Source organism: Ictalurus punctatus, chromosome 21 (assembly GCF_001660625.3).
Source record: "Ictalurus punctatus breed USDA103 chromosome 21, Coco_2.0, whole genome shotgun sequence".
Lineage (NCBI taxonomy): Eukaryota > Metazoa > Chordata > Actinopteri > Siluriformes > Ictaluridae > Ictalurus > Ictalurus punctatus.
The window spans coordinates 19,817,252-19,835,000 of NC_030436.2; the positions used below are offsets into that span (position 1 = coordinate 19,817,252).

The following is a 17,749-nucleotide window of genomic DNA, read 5'->3' on the forward strand; positions in this document are numbered from 1 at the left end:
TTAGCATTGATATTATTAGTGTTGATAATATCAGTGTTGATATTATTAGTGTTGATAATATCAGTGTTGATAATATCAGTGTTGATATTATTAGCATTGATAATATCAGTGTTGATAATATCAGTGTTGATAATATCAGTGTTGATAATATTAGCGTTGATAATATCAGTGTTGATATTATTAGTGTTGATAATATTAGCGTTGATAATATCAGTGTTGATAATATTAGCGTTGATATTATTAGTGTTGATAATACTGGTGTTGATAATATCAGTGTTGATAATATCAGTATTGATAATATTAGTGTTGATAATATTAGCGTTGATAATACTGGTGTTGATAATATCAGTGTTGATAATATCAGTATTGATAATATCAGTGTTGATAATACTGGTGTTGATAATATTAGTGTTGATAATATTAGTGTTGATAATATTAGCGTTGATATTATTAGTGTTGATAATATCAGTGTTGATAATATCAGTGTTGATAATATCAGTGTTGATAATATTAGCGTTGATAATACTGGTGTTGATAATATTAGTGTTGATAATATTAGCGTTGATATTATTAGTGTTGATATTATTAGTGTTGATAATATCAGTGTTGATAATATTAGTGTTGATAATATTAGTGTTGATAATATTAGCGTTGATATTATTAGTGTTGATAATATCAGTGTTGATATTATTAGCATTGATATTATTAGCATTGATATTATTAGTGTTGATAATATCAGTGTTGATAATATTAGCCTTGATATTATTAGTGTTGATAATATCAGTGTTGATAATATTAGCATTGATATTATTAGCCTTGATATTATTAGTGTTGATAATATCAGTGTTGATAATATTAGCATTGATATTATTAGCGTTGATATTATTAGTGTTGATAATATCAGTGTTGATAATATCAGTGTTGATAATATCAGTGTTGATAATATTAGCCTTGATATTATTAGTGTTGATAATATCAGTGTTGATAATATTAGCCTTGATATTATTAGTGTTGATAATATCAGTGTTGATATTATTAGCATTGATATTATTAGCATTGATAATATCAGTGTTGATAATATTAGCCTTGATATTATTAGTGTTGATAATATCAGTGTTGATAATATCAGTGTTGATAATATTAGCGTTGATAATATCAGTGTTGATAATATCAGTGTTGATAATATCAGTGTTGATAATATTAGTGTTGATAATATCAGTATTGATAATATCAGTGTTGATAATATCAGTGTTGATAATATCAGTGTTGATAATATTAGCGTTGATAATATCAGTGTTGATAATATCAGTGTTGACAATATTAGCGTTGATAATATCAGTATTGATAATATCAGTGTTGATAATATCAGTGTTGATAATATTAGCGTTGATAATATCAGTGTTGACAATATTAGCGTTGATAATATCAGTGTTGATAATATCAGTGTTGATAATATCAGTGTTGATAATATTAGCGTTGATAATATCAGTGTTGATAATATCAGTGTTGATAATATCAGTGTTGATAATATTAGCGTTGATAATATCAGTGTTGATAATATCAGTGTTGATAATATCAGTGTTGATAATATTAGCGTTGATAATATCAGTGTTGATAATATCAGTGTTGACAATATTAGCGTTGATAATATCAGTATTGATAATATCAGTGTTGATAATATCAGTGTTGATAATATTAGCGTTGATAATATCAGTGTTGATAATATCAGTGTTGATAATATTAGTGTTGATAATATCAGTGTTGATAATATCAGTGTTGATAATATTAGCGTTGATAATATCAGTGTTGATAATATCAGTGTTGATAATATCAGTGTTGATAATATTAGTGTTGATAATATCAGTGTTGATAATATCAGTGTTGATAATATTAGCGTTGATAATATCAGTGTTGATAATATCAGTATTGATAATATCAGTGTTGATAATATCAGTGTTGATAATATCAGTGTTGATAATATTAGCGCTGATAATATCAGTGTTGATAATATCAGTGTTGATAATATCAGTATTGATAATATTAGCGTTGATAATATCAGTGTTGATAATATCAGTGTTGATAATATCAGTATTGATAATATCAGTGTTGATAATATCAGTGTTGATAATATCAGTATTGATAATATCAGTGTTGATAATATCAGTGTTGATAATACTCATGTATGAGAGTAGTTTTTTCTCCTCACCTGTCGGCTGGCTGTCCAAAACTTCCTCTGAAAGAATTCCAGTTTCATTTGAATCCCGACAGCTGTGGAAACACACGTGCGTAACACACACAGTCAGAGCACTCGGAGGAAGAAACAGAGTGTATTAATCGCTTCATGTTTTCGTGCTACCTTTATAAGCACTTCATCACACCCACATAAGGATACTGCGTGAATGATATGAGCTCTTTATGTCTGTATTTGCTGCATGACTGGAGATGTTTAAATCATTTATGCTTTAGAAGATTAAGAGTAAATACGTTTGCATAACACATACATAATCACGACTGTTACTGAGTATTTATAAGCAGCTTATGGCAGCATTCACAAGATTACAAGCGTTGCTTTATAAAGTCAGTTTATCTGCTCAGAAACATGCTTTATAATGGAGTTTGGGCTTCCTATGACACTAATGTAGAGTTGCCGTGTTTATAACACGTGTATGAAGCGTCACTCCAGCCTCCAGACTAAAGCATCAAATACAGTAATCTTATGAATACTGACATAAGCTGCTTATAATTGCTTATGAACTCTTTATGAGTGTGATATGAAGTTCCTGTTTGGTCTTACACTAATATAAAGATAAGACATCTCCCGAAACACATATCTTACTGTTAGTATGCTTACGTGTGTGTTATGAAATCCTTATGAAGCTGGATTTTAAGTCAAATGAGGCTAAACAGTAACATGTTTGATTGTTTACGGTTGTTGGTCATTTGAAAAATGTAAGGGTTTTTCTAAAAAAAAATATCGTGGATATAGTGAATCTTCTGCATCTTGTGAATACTGACAAACCGCTCATGTAGTGTTATGCATGTGTTATGAAGTCTATATGAAGTCTATATGTAGACATCCAGTGTCTGTATACAGTAACGTAAGGAAGCACTCACCTGCCACTATAGGAGACTTCCTCTCATCCAGGAGCTGGATAGCAGTGCTGGCCAACACCACACTCTTATTATCCTGTGCTAAACACACACACACACACACACACACACACACACACACACACACACATCATACTGTACATCATACAAATAAAAATGAGAACCGTGCACAATTTCTTTCCAACCACTAGATGGAACCATGTTAGTAGTTTAGTGTGTGTGTGTGTGTGTGTGTGTGTGTGTGTGTGTGTGTGTGTGTGTGTGTGTGTGTGTGCGTGTGTGTGTATGTGTGTGTGCGCGTGTGTGCGTCCTACCTGCACTAAAGGGAATGGAGTAAATGAAGGTGCCGGGAACCTGCTCGGCCGCTCTCTTATACCACAAGGGAAAGTGATCCGCATTAAAGACACCCTCCTTATCCTCTGCCCTCAGCAGATCCCTCCACACACACACACACACACACACACACACACACACACACACACACAAACCATTTTAATATTAACTTAGATGAGATGTCCATCATCTAAAATACTTATTAATTTCCCGGACAAACCCAAAAACTGTTTTCTGATTGGTCGGTTAAAGTTCGGTTCTGCTCACTGTTTGGTCAGCTGCTCCGGGACGACAAACAGGTTGGTTCTGGAGAGACCAGTGCGAGTGCCAAGGAACGCAATCTCCACTCCTTTATCAGGGTTCCTGAAACATTCATTAAAAGCATTCATTTGAAAATATAATATAAGATTTTATAATACGTTCATGCGGCATGTTTATTATAAGCATTGCTAGAATACGTCATTTTTTTTTTTTTTAAACTTAATTTTGATAAGATTGTGACAGGACAACTAACAAATCCATTTGCTCCACACGTATAATGGATATCTAGGGGCAGGTGCTGAACTTCATCAGTAAAAGTTTACGCATGTAAACTTTACGCGAGTGCGTTTTGCTCGAATGCGTTGGTGAATTATTGAGTGAGAGGTGTGTGTATTAGTGAGAGTGTAAATCTGTAAACTCTGTCCTTTCAGAGAGGAGAATTGAAGGTCATGCCAGAATTACAGGTGTTGTGTGGTTGAGTTGTGTGGCGAATGATACGACAAACCCGTCAGAAATGTGTAAAGTAACCGGAAGGACTTTTCACTGTGCTGCTAGAGTGTTGGAAGGGTGACGCTATAGCAACTCGCTGAGATTTTCTGTGCGTTCTGTCTCGTGTGCACGTCTTTATCGCTGCCGTGTAGTATTAAATGTGTGTTTTATGGTCTTGTATATTTAAGGACAGAATGAAACACCGGCCCTTAGACTTGTGAGTAAACAGCCGTTCCGTGTGAGGAAGCGTGCCGCTCTGATGCACTACAGACGCTGTGGACTGAGATTAGATTAAAAAAGCAGGGGTATTTAAGAGTGAAAGGGTGTTGTGAGAAGGTCTCGTGAAGCGAGACTCACTCTGACTTGTTGAGAGCGAGGCCGGTCCAGTAGGCCTTGAGCGGAGCGGTGATCACGGCGTCGAAGAGAACCTGCTGGATCAGCTCCCTGTCGCCTACGGCAAGCCAGAGGAGATTTTCACACACTCACAACACACACGACGACGACGCAGACGTGTAACCAGGACGAGGCACGGCTCACCGAGGCGCATCACACGCACCTGCTGTGATCTTAGCGTATCTGTACTTTCCTCGAGTGTGTTTTAGATCATGCTTTTGACTTTTACAAACATGTGACCACATTTCTCCAAAAATCAGATATCTGTAAAGTCATACAGTGGCCTTTTAGCATCAAACAGCTTCGGATCTAAATTGTAAATCGCTTTGGATAATAAATAAATAAATAAATCGGCTAAACGGGGTCTTTCATGAGATCGTACACACGTCCGTGTGATCTCCTGCTACTTGATATTTATCACGGCGGTTCGTGCCACGACGGCTAGCTTTTAGCATTCAGCTTGTATCTTCAGAGTTATCATCCTGCTAGCTAACCTTTCAGAGATTAGGAACGACAAGTTAGGCTTATCAGATATCTTCCGTGGCTCCTTGGTGGAAACTAACATCGGAGGCAGAATCCTTCTCGTGACCTTTACTCAAAGTAAATTTATACCACTAATCACAGGTTTATCACATGACCATGTTATCGTTTCTATAGAAACAGATCATTCACTGGGACTTGCACAGTGGACGGGGAGGTTTTCTGTAAGGTTATGTACGCTTATGTACGGTAACATGCATCTAAGGAGTCTCCGGTGTCAGCAATTCGTAACATTCAGAGGTAAAGCCGTAACTCGAAGTTTTCCGAGCAGTTTATGCTTCTTTGCGGTTTCTCTCTAACATGACAAGATTACTAGAGAAAAAGAAGAAGATGATCAATATGGGTCGACTTCATCACACCGCCCGGACACTGATTACTTTCCTATAACGGCGTGACGCAGGGTGTTTAACACACACGCACACACAAATATGAAATAGTCTGTGGCCTCTTACACTTGAGGTGTGGTTTGCGGCCGGTCAGGTAGAGTTTGATGGCCTGAATCTGCGTCAGGTAGCGATGCTCGTGATGCTCGTCGGTGTTGCAGTATGTCCTGTAGAGACCAAACGTTAACGTGTGTTACAGCTCCAGAAAAGCGTTGGAGGCAAAATTATCAATTAGACGCTGTGACTTCACAGATAATGAAACCGACCCGGCACCTTTACAGCGCAGCGTAATTAATCACCTCGCATTAAAACACCCAGGAACAACAGAAGGACAGAAAAATCCTCACTGTCCTCCCCGGTGAAGGACAAAAGAGATTGTGTGTGTGTGTGTGTGTGTGTGTGTGTGTCAGCACACTGCAGTGCTGGAGTTCAAGGGGAACTTATTTAACAGAATAAAGTTTGGTCTCAAAGTTGGCCCTAAATAAATAAAAGTTTAATAAGATCTGTTATAGTTAGCTTAACATTAGCAAGACTGCTAGCACACCTGGATAAATGATATAATATCAGATTACTGCTGTAGAGATATGTCATGCTAAGCATTATAATGATTAGCATAATGTTATCCCAACTTGCTAGGTGACTAACATTCACACAATGCTGTATTTCAACAGCTGTATCATCTAGATTAGCTAATTATTCTTACTATATTGTGTAACTACAGCTAGTGTTTCATGCTGCGCATTATTATAGTCAGAGTAATGTTATTTAGCTTGCTAGTAGACCGGGATGAGTTACAAACTCTAGAAATATTTTCTTTTGCTAGTAGACCGGGATAGCTAGCCCTGCTTAACATTAGCACAGTGCTGTATTTAGAGAGCTGTCTTGTCTAGATTAGCTAATATTGCTTCTTATATTGTGTAAATGCAACCAGAGTTTCACGCTTGATTATACATGGTTAGCATAATGTTTACCTAGCTTTCTAGCAGAGCTTGCTAGGTTAGTACCTTATATAAAGAGCTGTTTAGCTTAACCTATTATATTTAACTATTATATTGTGATAGTACAGCTAGTACTTCATGCTAGGCATGAATCAGTTACATAATGAAAGATTAGCAATACTGTTAATGTTTGCTAAGCTAACTAGGTATCTGGTTAGATTAGCAATACTGTTAATGTTTGCTAAGCTAACTAGGTATCTGGTTACTGCTAGAATAGTGCTGTATTTAAATAGTTGTGTAGATAAGCTGTTATATTGGGGAAACTACAGCCAGTGTTTTGTGTTCAACATTATGCTAAGCTAGAAAAAAAAGCTATATATGAAAGCTAGTGATGGTGTTATATGATCAGGTTAGCGATCAAGTCTCTGTGTCAGTTTATATGACCTGTGAGGCTACTATTTATCCTTCTTTAATAATAAAAGTGTAAACGCGTATTACCATTCGTCTGCCAGAGCCACGCCCGGCTGATCCAGATCACGCAGACCTGACATCCAGAAATGAACAAGAATGCAGGGAACATTATCAAAAATTCTCAGACTTTTTATTGAAAGTAACGTTTAAATGGACTTTTTTATTATTATTATTATTATTATTTAAATTAATAAGTAGATGATTTTGATTCAGAGTTCTCGTTTAAAGCGTCAAGAGCTCAAACTATGCAGAGAGAGAGAAATAAAAGTAGAAAGAAGCTACAGTTACCTGCTTCCAGTGTAACATTTCCCTTAAAGAAGTGCTTTCCATGGCCTCTGGACAAAGCCACTCCGACACTACACACACACACACACACACACACACACACACTTTATTCAATTCCCTTAAAATCATTCTATCTATTTAAGAGCTAATAAGAGTCTGTGCATGTGTACCTGTATGACGTTCCTCTGATGGCTGTGAAGTAGTAATCGTTGTGCATTGACAGAACACGTTTCTGTAGAAAAGCAAGACGGCGTAAAAGATATCTAAAGTGAGCATGAATGCGAAGAATATTTTAGATACGCGAGGGATGCGGCGTGGTGAAGAAAGCCGGCGCTCACCCCTCTATCGACTGTCCTCTTCACCTCCATGGAGAAGGTGCCCGTTTTTCTGTTCACCATAGCGTTCCTGAGCTGTGGAAGAAAACACAGCAGCTAGAAAACGCATTCCAGACGTTCCATCACGTCAAATAATGGATTCTGATTGGTTGATTAGTTTTCAATAACAGTAGGTCTGACAGTAGCGCAGCTGCAAAGCTCAGGTTTATATTAACGTGCTCGCTTTGCAGTAACAGCTCATTCACAGAGATCAACGCTTTCAGCCTTAGCAAGAAATTAATGGATTTACAAATTGAAAATGTTTCGAAACCCGAATGCAAGCACACACCCTTCCCCCAGGGGAAACTGGTGCGGAATGGACTGAATTTGCATACTGGAACATGATTGGCTCTTATATTTTATGATGCAATAGTCATTGTTTAAACTCTTCCTGCAAAAAGATTCAGTAATAAAAGGCATGTTTTATCAAATTTAGTCTGACTATAAACTATATACACCCTTTTCCCTTTTTTTTAGTGCTTTTAATCGAACAGAAAGGTAATATGTCCGTACATAATTGTCAGTGTCTTCCCACTCCACCTCAGACAGGTCAACACTGCTGTAATGGGCCTTCCGTCTCTTCTGACCATTCTGGTACTGTATACACACACACACACACACACACACACACACACACACACACACATATACAAGAACAGTTTAACAAAGAGAGCGCGCAAAAGTGAAAACAAAAACAAAACAAAACTCGGATCACAAGAGTCACATGACGTCCACAAGATGGAACAGGATGAATGTAGTAGAAGGAGATGCAGTCGTTCTCCTGCAGGGGCTGCTTTTAACCCCAATCTCACACACACACACACACACACGCCAACAAATCACACACACTGATAAATCACACACACCATCTTCTTTAACTTGATCCCTAAAAATGCAGGTTAAACCAATCCGAGTAGTCTCTTTTTCTCCAGATCTTCATAATGTTTATCGTAACCTCCAGAACATTTTTGGGCAAACTCGGTTCTTTAAGACTCGAGAACCTACTTGTGTCTCCTAGTCCAGAAAATACGTGTACGTGAAAATTCGTTACCCTATTTTATAAAAAGAGGTTGTAATGGGATCAGCCCTTACCCTGCATTCACACTAGCAAAAGGAGTGCGGGCGTGTCAAGATCGGTAAAGTTCCACTTATGGGTGTGGCTCGTGCAGCTGTACTGGAAGGAGTCTCCAGTGTCAGCACTTTGTCAGAGGTAAAGCCGTAACTTTAACTTCTTCTTACCTCTTCAGGACAGAGATGTTTACGCTTTGTGGTTTCTCGGAAAACAAATTCAAGGGAGAGACCGAAGAGAGGCTGCTGAGGGAACAACCGTTTATAGTGAGAACAGGAACTATTTCGCCCTGGGTACAATGAATATACCTATAAACAGAGTAAAAATATATTACCCAAAGCTGCAAAATAGAATTGAGAATTGATGTGACTACAGAATGAGAGACCGGATCAAGGAATCCCCCGGAGCCAATCATCAGCCTTTTTTTTTTTTTAAAGCTAATTTGCATAAAATCTCATTCCGGATGTCATTTGTTGATTGTGTTATCGCTTTCTAGTGTGAATGCAGGAGAAATATTTTAATAATAATAATAATAAAAACTGTCATTAAATCCAGTTAGGTTCAATGATATAGTACTAGAATAATGTTAATAACTTATAGACTAATAATAATAATACACAGCTAATCATACTAATAAATAATAAATAAATAAAAACAGAACAAAGACTGATCAGCTGAGACAAACACTACAGTCACACAAAGGTAGTACAGTCAATACACTCACGCTACACACACACACACACACACACACACAGAGAGAGAGAGAGAGAGAGAGAGAGAGAGAGAGAGAGCATGATTGTGTATCAGCCAGTGTGATTTGCACAAAAACACAAAACTATATGCACACAGTGGCACAAATACCGTGGCTAACACACTAACACTAACACTAACACGGTTACAGACGCTGTTACACACACACACACACACACACACACACACACACAGTCACACACAGTGACTGGATGTTAGGAGAGGAGGGTCTCTGTGGTTACCTCGGCTCTCAGCTCAGGCCTGGCAGGCACCTGAAGGAGCTTTTACTCCTGCATGCAATACATCAAAGGAAAAGGGTTCACATTACAAAACTACAACTCCCAGCATGCACCTCTGCATCCGTCCATCTTGTCATGGCACAGGACTTTCCCTGTATGAGTATTAGGTGCAGTAATAAGGGATTTGTTAACTGTTACATCAGGTATAGAAGAGCGCACAGTCTGTGCATCGCACATCATTCTGAGTTTTCGTGTAGTCATTCAGCCGTGATTAGAGTTTAGTGCACGACGTCTCTCGACTTAGTTTTGTTTTAAACCTACCAGCTAAAAAATAATGGAAGTATACCAAATAAAAGGTTTCTGGGTTTTTTTCCTAGTATGGTTCGGGAGATCAGTCCAGACAAGACACATCCACAGTCTTGTGATTATTCCGACATCCACATGGATCTCCTGTGGGAACGCCACAGTACGGAACAGATCCAAGGCAGCATAAACCAGCCGTGCTCTCTGGGTGGGAGGGGCATACTCGCTCTCCCCTGTCAATCACAGTGACACTAGTCGACCACAAGTGTCTGTGAAGGCATATAGGAAGAGGGCGGTGCATACTGGAATAGTGCATCACTCCGAGTTTACTACACCACTTCTGTGGTGCATGAGCAGCGGTTCAATAAATAAATTCCGTAACAGTTTAAAGATTTGGCCTTATATTTACAGAAAAGATTCGATCAGACTGATAGCTACATTATACTTACAGCTCAAGCTGAAAACTAAATCAGCAAACACTGAACAGCAGGTATTGCATTTTGTTATTCTTATACGATTGCATAAAATTGGAAATGATCGTAGCGTTATTTTACCGTGCTCTCGTGTCATTTTGTGAATTAAAATAATGATAACTAGAAATGCTTGAGTACTCATTTTATCCGTAGGTAAATAAATAAAAAAATCTAGAATAAATATAACATATTTATTTTTAATAAAATGATAAACAATACACAGACTGTGCGTTGTGTTTTGAGTGACATCCTACAGCGTTAAACAGCGTGTGTTTGTTGTTCAGCGCTGTAGGAAGTCACCGGGGTGTGTACTCGTGTATACGTATGAGCTCAGTGTACATGACGACTTGGCTGTGTAACAGGACGCCGGTTTCCTTACCAGATGTCGGAGGTTTGGATGTATGAGGATGTAGCCGTTATTGTTGACGGCGAACACGTAGCCGTGAATTCCCAGCTGGAGGAAGAGCGCATAGATTTACCAAACTTGAATATTTTGTAGAATCTCTGCAGATAAACCAACACTCTTGAGGAGGAGAGAGACTGTGTGTGTGTGTGTGTGTGAGAGAGAGAGAGAGACTTGAAAACTGTCAAGACAGATCCTACCTTGTGTCTGGGGATGGTCTTCATCAGGTCCTGAATGGGAATGTCTATTCCCACTACACCCAGGAGAATGCCTTGATTTTTCTGATAAGTGAGATGGAGAGGAGAGAATTAGCAGTGAAGATCACCTAACATGATGCACTATATCCCACACACACACACACACCGTCTCATTCTTGGTGCTGAAGACAGGCATGGCCACCGTGGTCATGGGATTTGGGCCGTTGCGTGCAGAAAGCTGGAGAAACATTCCGACAGAAACAGCAGGAGGTCAGGGTGAGATATACAGTAGTTTATAATACGTACTGCTGATTGTCATTAATAATAAACATAAAGAAGGTAATAATGTAATAATATAATAATAATACTTTTAGTTTTATGATTCACTATTTCCACCTACGCTCAAAATTAAAACACTCTATTTAAAGGACTTCACAACACACTGACTCAGGATTTTTCTCCTGAAACATATCAACATCAAGCACCATTTGATCGATGTATTATAAAGGCCTGTGCTGCACGAGCATAAAATAGCAGAGTGGTGTTAGCCTGCTGTGTTTCACTCTGTTGTTGTCTGAAAGTTGTATTTGCAAATACAACATATACGCATCTGCAAGAAATGCTGTATTTTGGGTTGGCGAGCCAGCCAGGAGTGGAGCGGGAGGAGGGGAATGGGGCTAATCTAATCTTGAGCCAAGGAAACTCGAAGAAACTTATTTGGTGAGAACGTTTGAACAGAACTTACACCATCCAACTATAGGCTACATCAGATTGTGACTTCACAAGCCAGACTCGAATAACATGCGCTGAGAGGAGGGTCGAGAAACCAACACAGCTTACAGATTTCTTCCCCAAAAAACTGCAAACACGATATCCTACGTAAAGCTTATAATATACTCTTTTCTGTGTTTGTACTGAAATTTTTGTATTGCACAATCATTTATTCCGTAAAAGGTAATGTAACGTAGCCAGTCTGCCTTTTAGGTAAACTATGCACTGTATCTTCACTGTAGAATTATGTGTAGTTGTGTTGAAAACGTCATGAGAGTGTGTACCACTATGTGTCGTAAATGTCGTGGTGCAACAGTGAAAGCGTTCGCACTGTATGTGTACGAATATACATATCTATTCGCCGAGAATAAATTTCCATAATGCCACAGCCATCTGTGGCTAGAAGGCCACAGGAGCTTAATTAGCCGTGCTGTCCGGGTGGGAGGGGCATACACTATCTCACCTGTCAATCAAAGTGACACTAGCAAATTGCATGTTTCTGTGAGGGCAGACAGCGCATTCCTCAGAGTGTGTTTCTGGGGTTGGTTAAACGATAGTGTAGGTGAGAACTTACTTGTATGATGAATAGCACAACATTATGCACACCTTTACTCTATATTCATTTCCTTCGGGTTAAATTACTGTCGCTACCACGTTTCGTCTCAGCTAATTACATTCCTGAGTAAGCAAAACATGGGACTAGATAGCGCACTGAAGCTTCCCCTTGAACAGCATGCTAGCAGTTAGCGGATACATTTATAATCATCACCGCTGACTAGAATAACACGTTTATAAAATAGCACAGGAGACAATATGAACTGTTTTTTGTTAGTTTTTGCAACAAAAAAAAAAGTACTAGACGTTAAACAAATAATAACATGTAGAGTGCGTGTGCTACTTCCTACAGAAACTCTTTCCCTCTGAACTAGACCGTGCTCTAAAGCTCATGTGCGTTTGAATGAGTTCAAACAAAGCCCCCAGAGTGCATTCTGGGAAACGACCCTGTGCTCTGTGCAACCGCTCATTCTCCTTCACCCCTCCCCCCCCCCCCCCCCTCTCTCCCCCTCTCTCTCTCCCTCTCTCTCCCTCTCTCTCTGCTCTGCTGTCACTTTTATTACAGCTTTAAGAGATAAAGGCCAATGATCCAAGAAATGATGAATGGAGTGTCTCTCCTAGCGAGATACAACGACCGTACGCTGCAGGAGGACAGCCCTCAACACTGTGTGTGTGTGTGTGTGTGTGTGTGTGTGTGTGTGTGTGTGTGTGTGATAGAGTGTATACAGAAGCATAAACGCATGAGAGTGTTCAGGTGCACATGTGTGATAGGGACGGTGTGTGTGTGTGTGAAATGAGGAGTTTTATCAGATGTCGGATAGATCGCCCTTTCATTTAATTTCTCTCTCTCTCTCTCTCTCTCTCTCTCTCTCTCTCTCACTCACTCTAATGTTGTCTTCCTCTTTTTCTCCTTCTGTCTCTCTCTCTTGTTCTCGCTCTCTGTCTTCCCACTTTTACCCACATTTACTGTTACACATTACGTATCATACATACACATATATCATTACATCTGCAGTGGTACTATTCTTATTAACACGCCACAGATTCCTTCATTAATTCATACTTTCAACTGGACCATTTGTTTCAGTTTTGCGTGTTTTATTTGGCCTTTTATACATGATGTATTCCCTCTGAACACCTTTATGAGTAAAACCGGAGCAATATCATATAATGTGTATAGGAGAGTGTATTATATGAAATATATGCACTATACATTTGAAGATAGGAAATTGAAATGTTTACCTTATGAGCCTGAGCGAGCTACAGAGGCAAAAGGAGACAACACCAAAAAAAAAGAGAGAAGATTTTACGGTAAAATAAGATGATGTTAACGGTAAACGTTCATGCTTTCTTCACACTGCAGTTAGATGGAGGGGGAGAGGACGGAGGACGGTGACAGAACTAATGAAGCTATTAATGTGCAATCATTTACACACAGTGTAGGGGGTTGCGAGACAGTCACGCTTTCACACACACACACACACACACACACATACACATTGCGTGCTGTGGATTATGACACATTACATTCCATACACACTAATGTTAAGTTTTCTGATGTGAAATATTAAATAATATCCAAGATAAGCAATATAAAGTGAAAAAGCTCACAGCTTGGTCCACGTAGGCCTCGGTCCACACCATGTCGTGCTCGTGGTCGATGACTTTTGGGCGGCTCATGACGTGCAGGTATCTCATTACGTTCTCCTGAACGTCAGCCAGGGTGGAGATCTGACTGAAATAACCTACACACACACACACACACACACACACACACACACACACACACACAGGTGGTAGGAAATTTTCCATGAAAATGTAATGTGTGTTTAAAGCACAGTGATGTTTACGTACAGCACGCTCATTAACACTGCTCTCACGCCGCCGCTGAAAACGCGTCAAATTAATAATGGATAAAAACGTGTGAAAGACTTCAGCTGTAAAACATTAACGTCTGTTACATTGTGCTGTTTGTAATCATTTAAAAACAAACCATTATGAAACATCTGCCATTAAATGATGTGATTTTGATGAACACAGAATTTAAGGAAAAATCTCATTGTAAAAATGTATAATCGTACCGCTGCAGGTTGATTTTACACATCATACACTGAACTGTTTATAACTTTCAACTTATCTCGAGTTATTTTTTTTAAAACAATATGAGCTCATAACCCTAATAATTTCAAAACAAAGGGAAAAATTGACAAAAATGTAAAAATTTCATAATGTATACAATATATATATCTGCAGTTGACATTGTACACTGGATGTACTCAGCATTGTGTTTGGTTGAACATTGTGTGTGTGCATGTAAGAGAGAGAGAGAGAGAGAGAGAGAGAGAGAGAGAGCGAGAGAGAGCACATATCCACTCATCCATGTCAGAGGCACACAGCGCTGATCAGCACACAGCAGCCAGAGGGCCGGAGCTGACAGGAAGAGTGATTTAAGCTCACTTGAACTTTGACCCCTGTGTGTCAGTCCTACACACTGAGAGTGCCGTAGTCCAATTCGTGCCAAGTCGGCAACCCATAAGCGACCCCCTACCAACAGACACACACACACACACACACACACACATGCTCTGCCTAACACAATGCTGAACTGATTGTACACTGACAACTGGGGACCAAATACAGTCTAGAATGTCAATATCAATACTACTACTATTACTAATAATAATAATATGCCTTTGAATAAAATAATAAAATAAATAAATAAAATAAAAATATAGCCTGATTAGAGATGGGACACTGCAAACACTGATGTGAGATGCAATAAATAAAACTAATTAATTATTCGCAGTCATATTCTGTGACATTAAAGGCTTTAAATAAAGAAACACTGTAGATTGTCATAATTATGAATTGTAATATAATATACGTAAGATCATATTAATTATTCATTTGGGAATATTTTGGGGCATTTAAAGCTTTAAACACATTTTTTTAAATTAATTAATTAATTAACTTTAATTATTAACTTTTTCTTTTTTTTTCAAAAAAATCACATTCTGGAGATTTAAATACTTTTAATTTAAAAAAAATTATCGAATAAAAATATATAGTTATATTTAAAATAAGCTGACAGGGCATTTTAGAAATACATGTTGGGGTGTCATGATTCATTTTTGGGGTTTCGTTATTTGTTTATTAAAGAATAATAAACAAATTATTTTGATGTGATGTGAGCTGTAATATTATAAATAAAATGTAGAATATATGTATCTCTTCTATTGTTTGTGTGTTTGTCTCAGTGCTCTGTGTGTGTGTGTGTGTGTGTACCTTTGTTAGCGCACGCCATCCATTTAAGGTTATCTGCGAAGGCTGATTCTCGTCCAATCAGATAGGGGAAAATGCGCACCTACGCAGATAGAAACACTCGACTGTTAGTACATCTTCTATCGCTCCATTTCTCTTTCCATACATTATTGTCATTTACTCTCTCTCTCTCTCTCTCTCTCTCTCTCTCTCTCTCTCTCTCTCTCTCTCTGTCAGTGATTAAATCCTGCATTACAGTCATCTGTATGTTTTACACTTTATTGTCTACAGTGTGCTGTTTTCCACTACATCACTCCATCCTCTCTCTCTCTCTCTCTCTCTCTCTCTCACTCTCTCTCTCTCTCTCTATTTCGCACTACATTGCTCACGTCTGTCCAGTATAAATGGTTTTTGATTTCAGCTCATTCGGAGCAGTTCCAGTGCAGCAGCAATGCGACAGTCACACACACGCACACACACACACACGCACACACACACACACATTCTGTGGGGCTAAAAGATGTATTTTACTCCCCGCTGATTTGCACACGAGAGTCAGATGTAGACACATGGTGTGTGTCAGAGGACCGTTAGGCTGAAACTCCACACAACAAACACTAACACACAACACTAACACATACAGCACTAAATAACACACTCAGCATTAAACCCTAATACACAGCACTTAACACTAACGCACAACACTAAACGCTCACACACGACACTAACGCACAACACTAAACGCTCACACACGACACTAACGCACAACACTAAACGCTATAACACAGGAGTATACACTAACATACAACAATAAACCATAACTTACAATACTTTACACTAATACACACAACAGTAGACACTATCAAACAACACACAACACTAACACACAGCACCAAACACTAAACATTTTAATGTTATATTCATGTTTTATAGAAGAGGATGTTATAAGATTTAGACAGTAATTTTCCATTGAACAGGGATATTATTAACGTTAAGTGGGCGGAGCCACTGCAAATATAAGAAAGAAAGCAAAGAAAAGAACAATATACCGAAGGCAGGACGGTAAAGTGTGTTATTGAGTCGCTACAGTATTTTAGTGAATATGTTCTGATGTGAGTGTTCCAGATCAGCTGAATGTTTTTTCTGTAGCCGCTGGGGTTCCAGCTACACAACCACGGCATCAGCATTTTCAGCACATTAGCATTAGCGTTTCAGGCCATCAGCGGCTTTAATTCCTCACTGTGTCTCAGTATGGGAATTAACCCGCCATGTGCTACTGAAATGACCCGAACATTCCCGCTGGAATAACACCACACCGCCGTGTGGAGCACATTTATAATGGAGTCACATCAAGGAGAAAAGGGAAATTCCTGTATGTGGGTCAACTTTTTTCTTAAAACGCAGTGAAACACAAACTATATGTTCCTGAGGTTCTATCTCCCCAGAACCTTATGTACCTAGAGTCTTATGTTCCCAGGAATCATATTCTCCAATGACCCAGTATTCACACTCCCAGGACCTAATATTTCCAGAGCCCTATTTTCCCAAGACAAGGTTCTCATGCTCCTGTTGTTCCAGAGTCCTAGGTTCTCAGTCTGGTCATATGGCCCATGACTCTATACTTTAAGCACTCAATTTTCTCAGGATCCTGTTTTCTCAGCACCCTATGTTCCCCGGATCATATGTTCTCAAGGTTGTATGCTCTCAGAGTCCTATGTTCTAAGCACTCCATTTTCTCATGGTTCTATGTTCTCAGGATCCTATATGCCCAGGATCCTATGTTCCCAGTGCAATATGCTACCAATGTCCTATGTTCTCAGGGCTCTATGTACTCAGAATTGTATGTTCTTAAGGTCATATATTCATAGAAGTGTGTGTTCTCAGGGTTTTATCCACCCCATGCTCCCAGGATCCTAAGGTTGTTCTCATACACAAACTTTGGGGACAATCCTAAGTTCCCAGAGTTCTATGTATCTTGGGCTCTCAATATGTTCTCAATATCCTATGGCCATATGACCCTCAAACCAATTTTCCCAGGACCCCATGTCCACAAGGCCTTTATTTTCCCAGATTCCCATACTCCCCGGGTTTAATATTTTCAGGATCCTATGTTCTCAAAGTCCCATGGTCATATGGCCCAGTACCCTATG

General features: G+C 38.8%; 1 protein-coding gene across 1 annotated transcript in view; it reads right to left on the reverse strand.

Annotated features, from left to right (window-relative positions):
• Window positions 1-17,749, reverse strand: part of cacna2d3 (calcium channel, voltage dependent, alpha2/delta subunit 3) — a 48,107-nt gene that overhangs the window by 9,360 nt on the left and 20,998 nt on the right. Inside the window, exons 12-28 of the mRNA XM_017449976.3 lie at window positions 15,624-15,702; window positions 13,950-14,083; window positions 13,581-13,598; window positions 11,179-11,250; window positions 11,016-11,096; window positions 10,792-10,866; window positions 8,092-8,175; window positions 7,543-7,614; window positions 7,375-7,436; window positions 7,208-7,275; window positions 6,947-6,992; window positions 5,580-5,677; window positions 4,552-4,645; window positions 3,712-3,807; window positions 3,426-3,547; window positions 3,115-3,192; window positions 2,207-2,268 (exon numbers count right to left, since the gene is read on the reverse strand). Coding sequence (XP_017305465.2) covers window positions 2,207-2,268; window positions 3,115-3,192; window positions 3,426-3,547; window positions 3,712-3,807; window positions 4,552-4,645; window positions 5,580-5,677; window positions 6,947-6,992; window positions 7,208-7,275; window positions 7,375-7,436; window positions 7,543-7,614; window positions 8,092-8,175; window positions 10,792-10,866; window positions 11,016-11,096; window positions 11,179-11,250; window positions 13,581-13,598; window positions 13,950-14,083; window positions 15,624-15,702 — 1,341 coding nt within the window. The remainder of the gene's footprint in view (window positions 1-2,206; window positions 2,269-3,114; window positions 3,193-3,425; window positions 3,548-3,711; window positions 3,808-4,551; window positions 4,646-5,579; window positions 5,678-6,946; window positions 6,993-7,207; window positions 7,276-7,374; window positions 7,437-7,542; window positions 7,615-8,091; window positions 8,176-10,791; window positions 10,867-11,015; window positions 11,097-11,178; window positions 11,251-13,580; window positions 13,599-13,949; window positions 14,084-15,623; window positions 15,703-17,749) is intronic.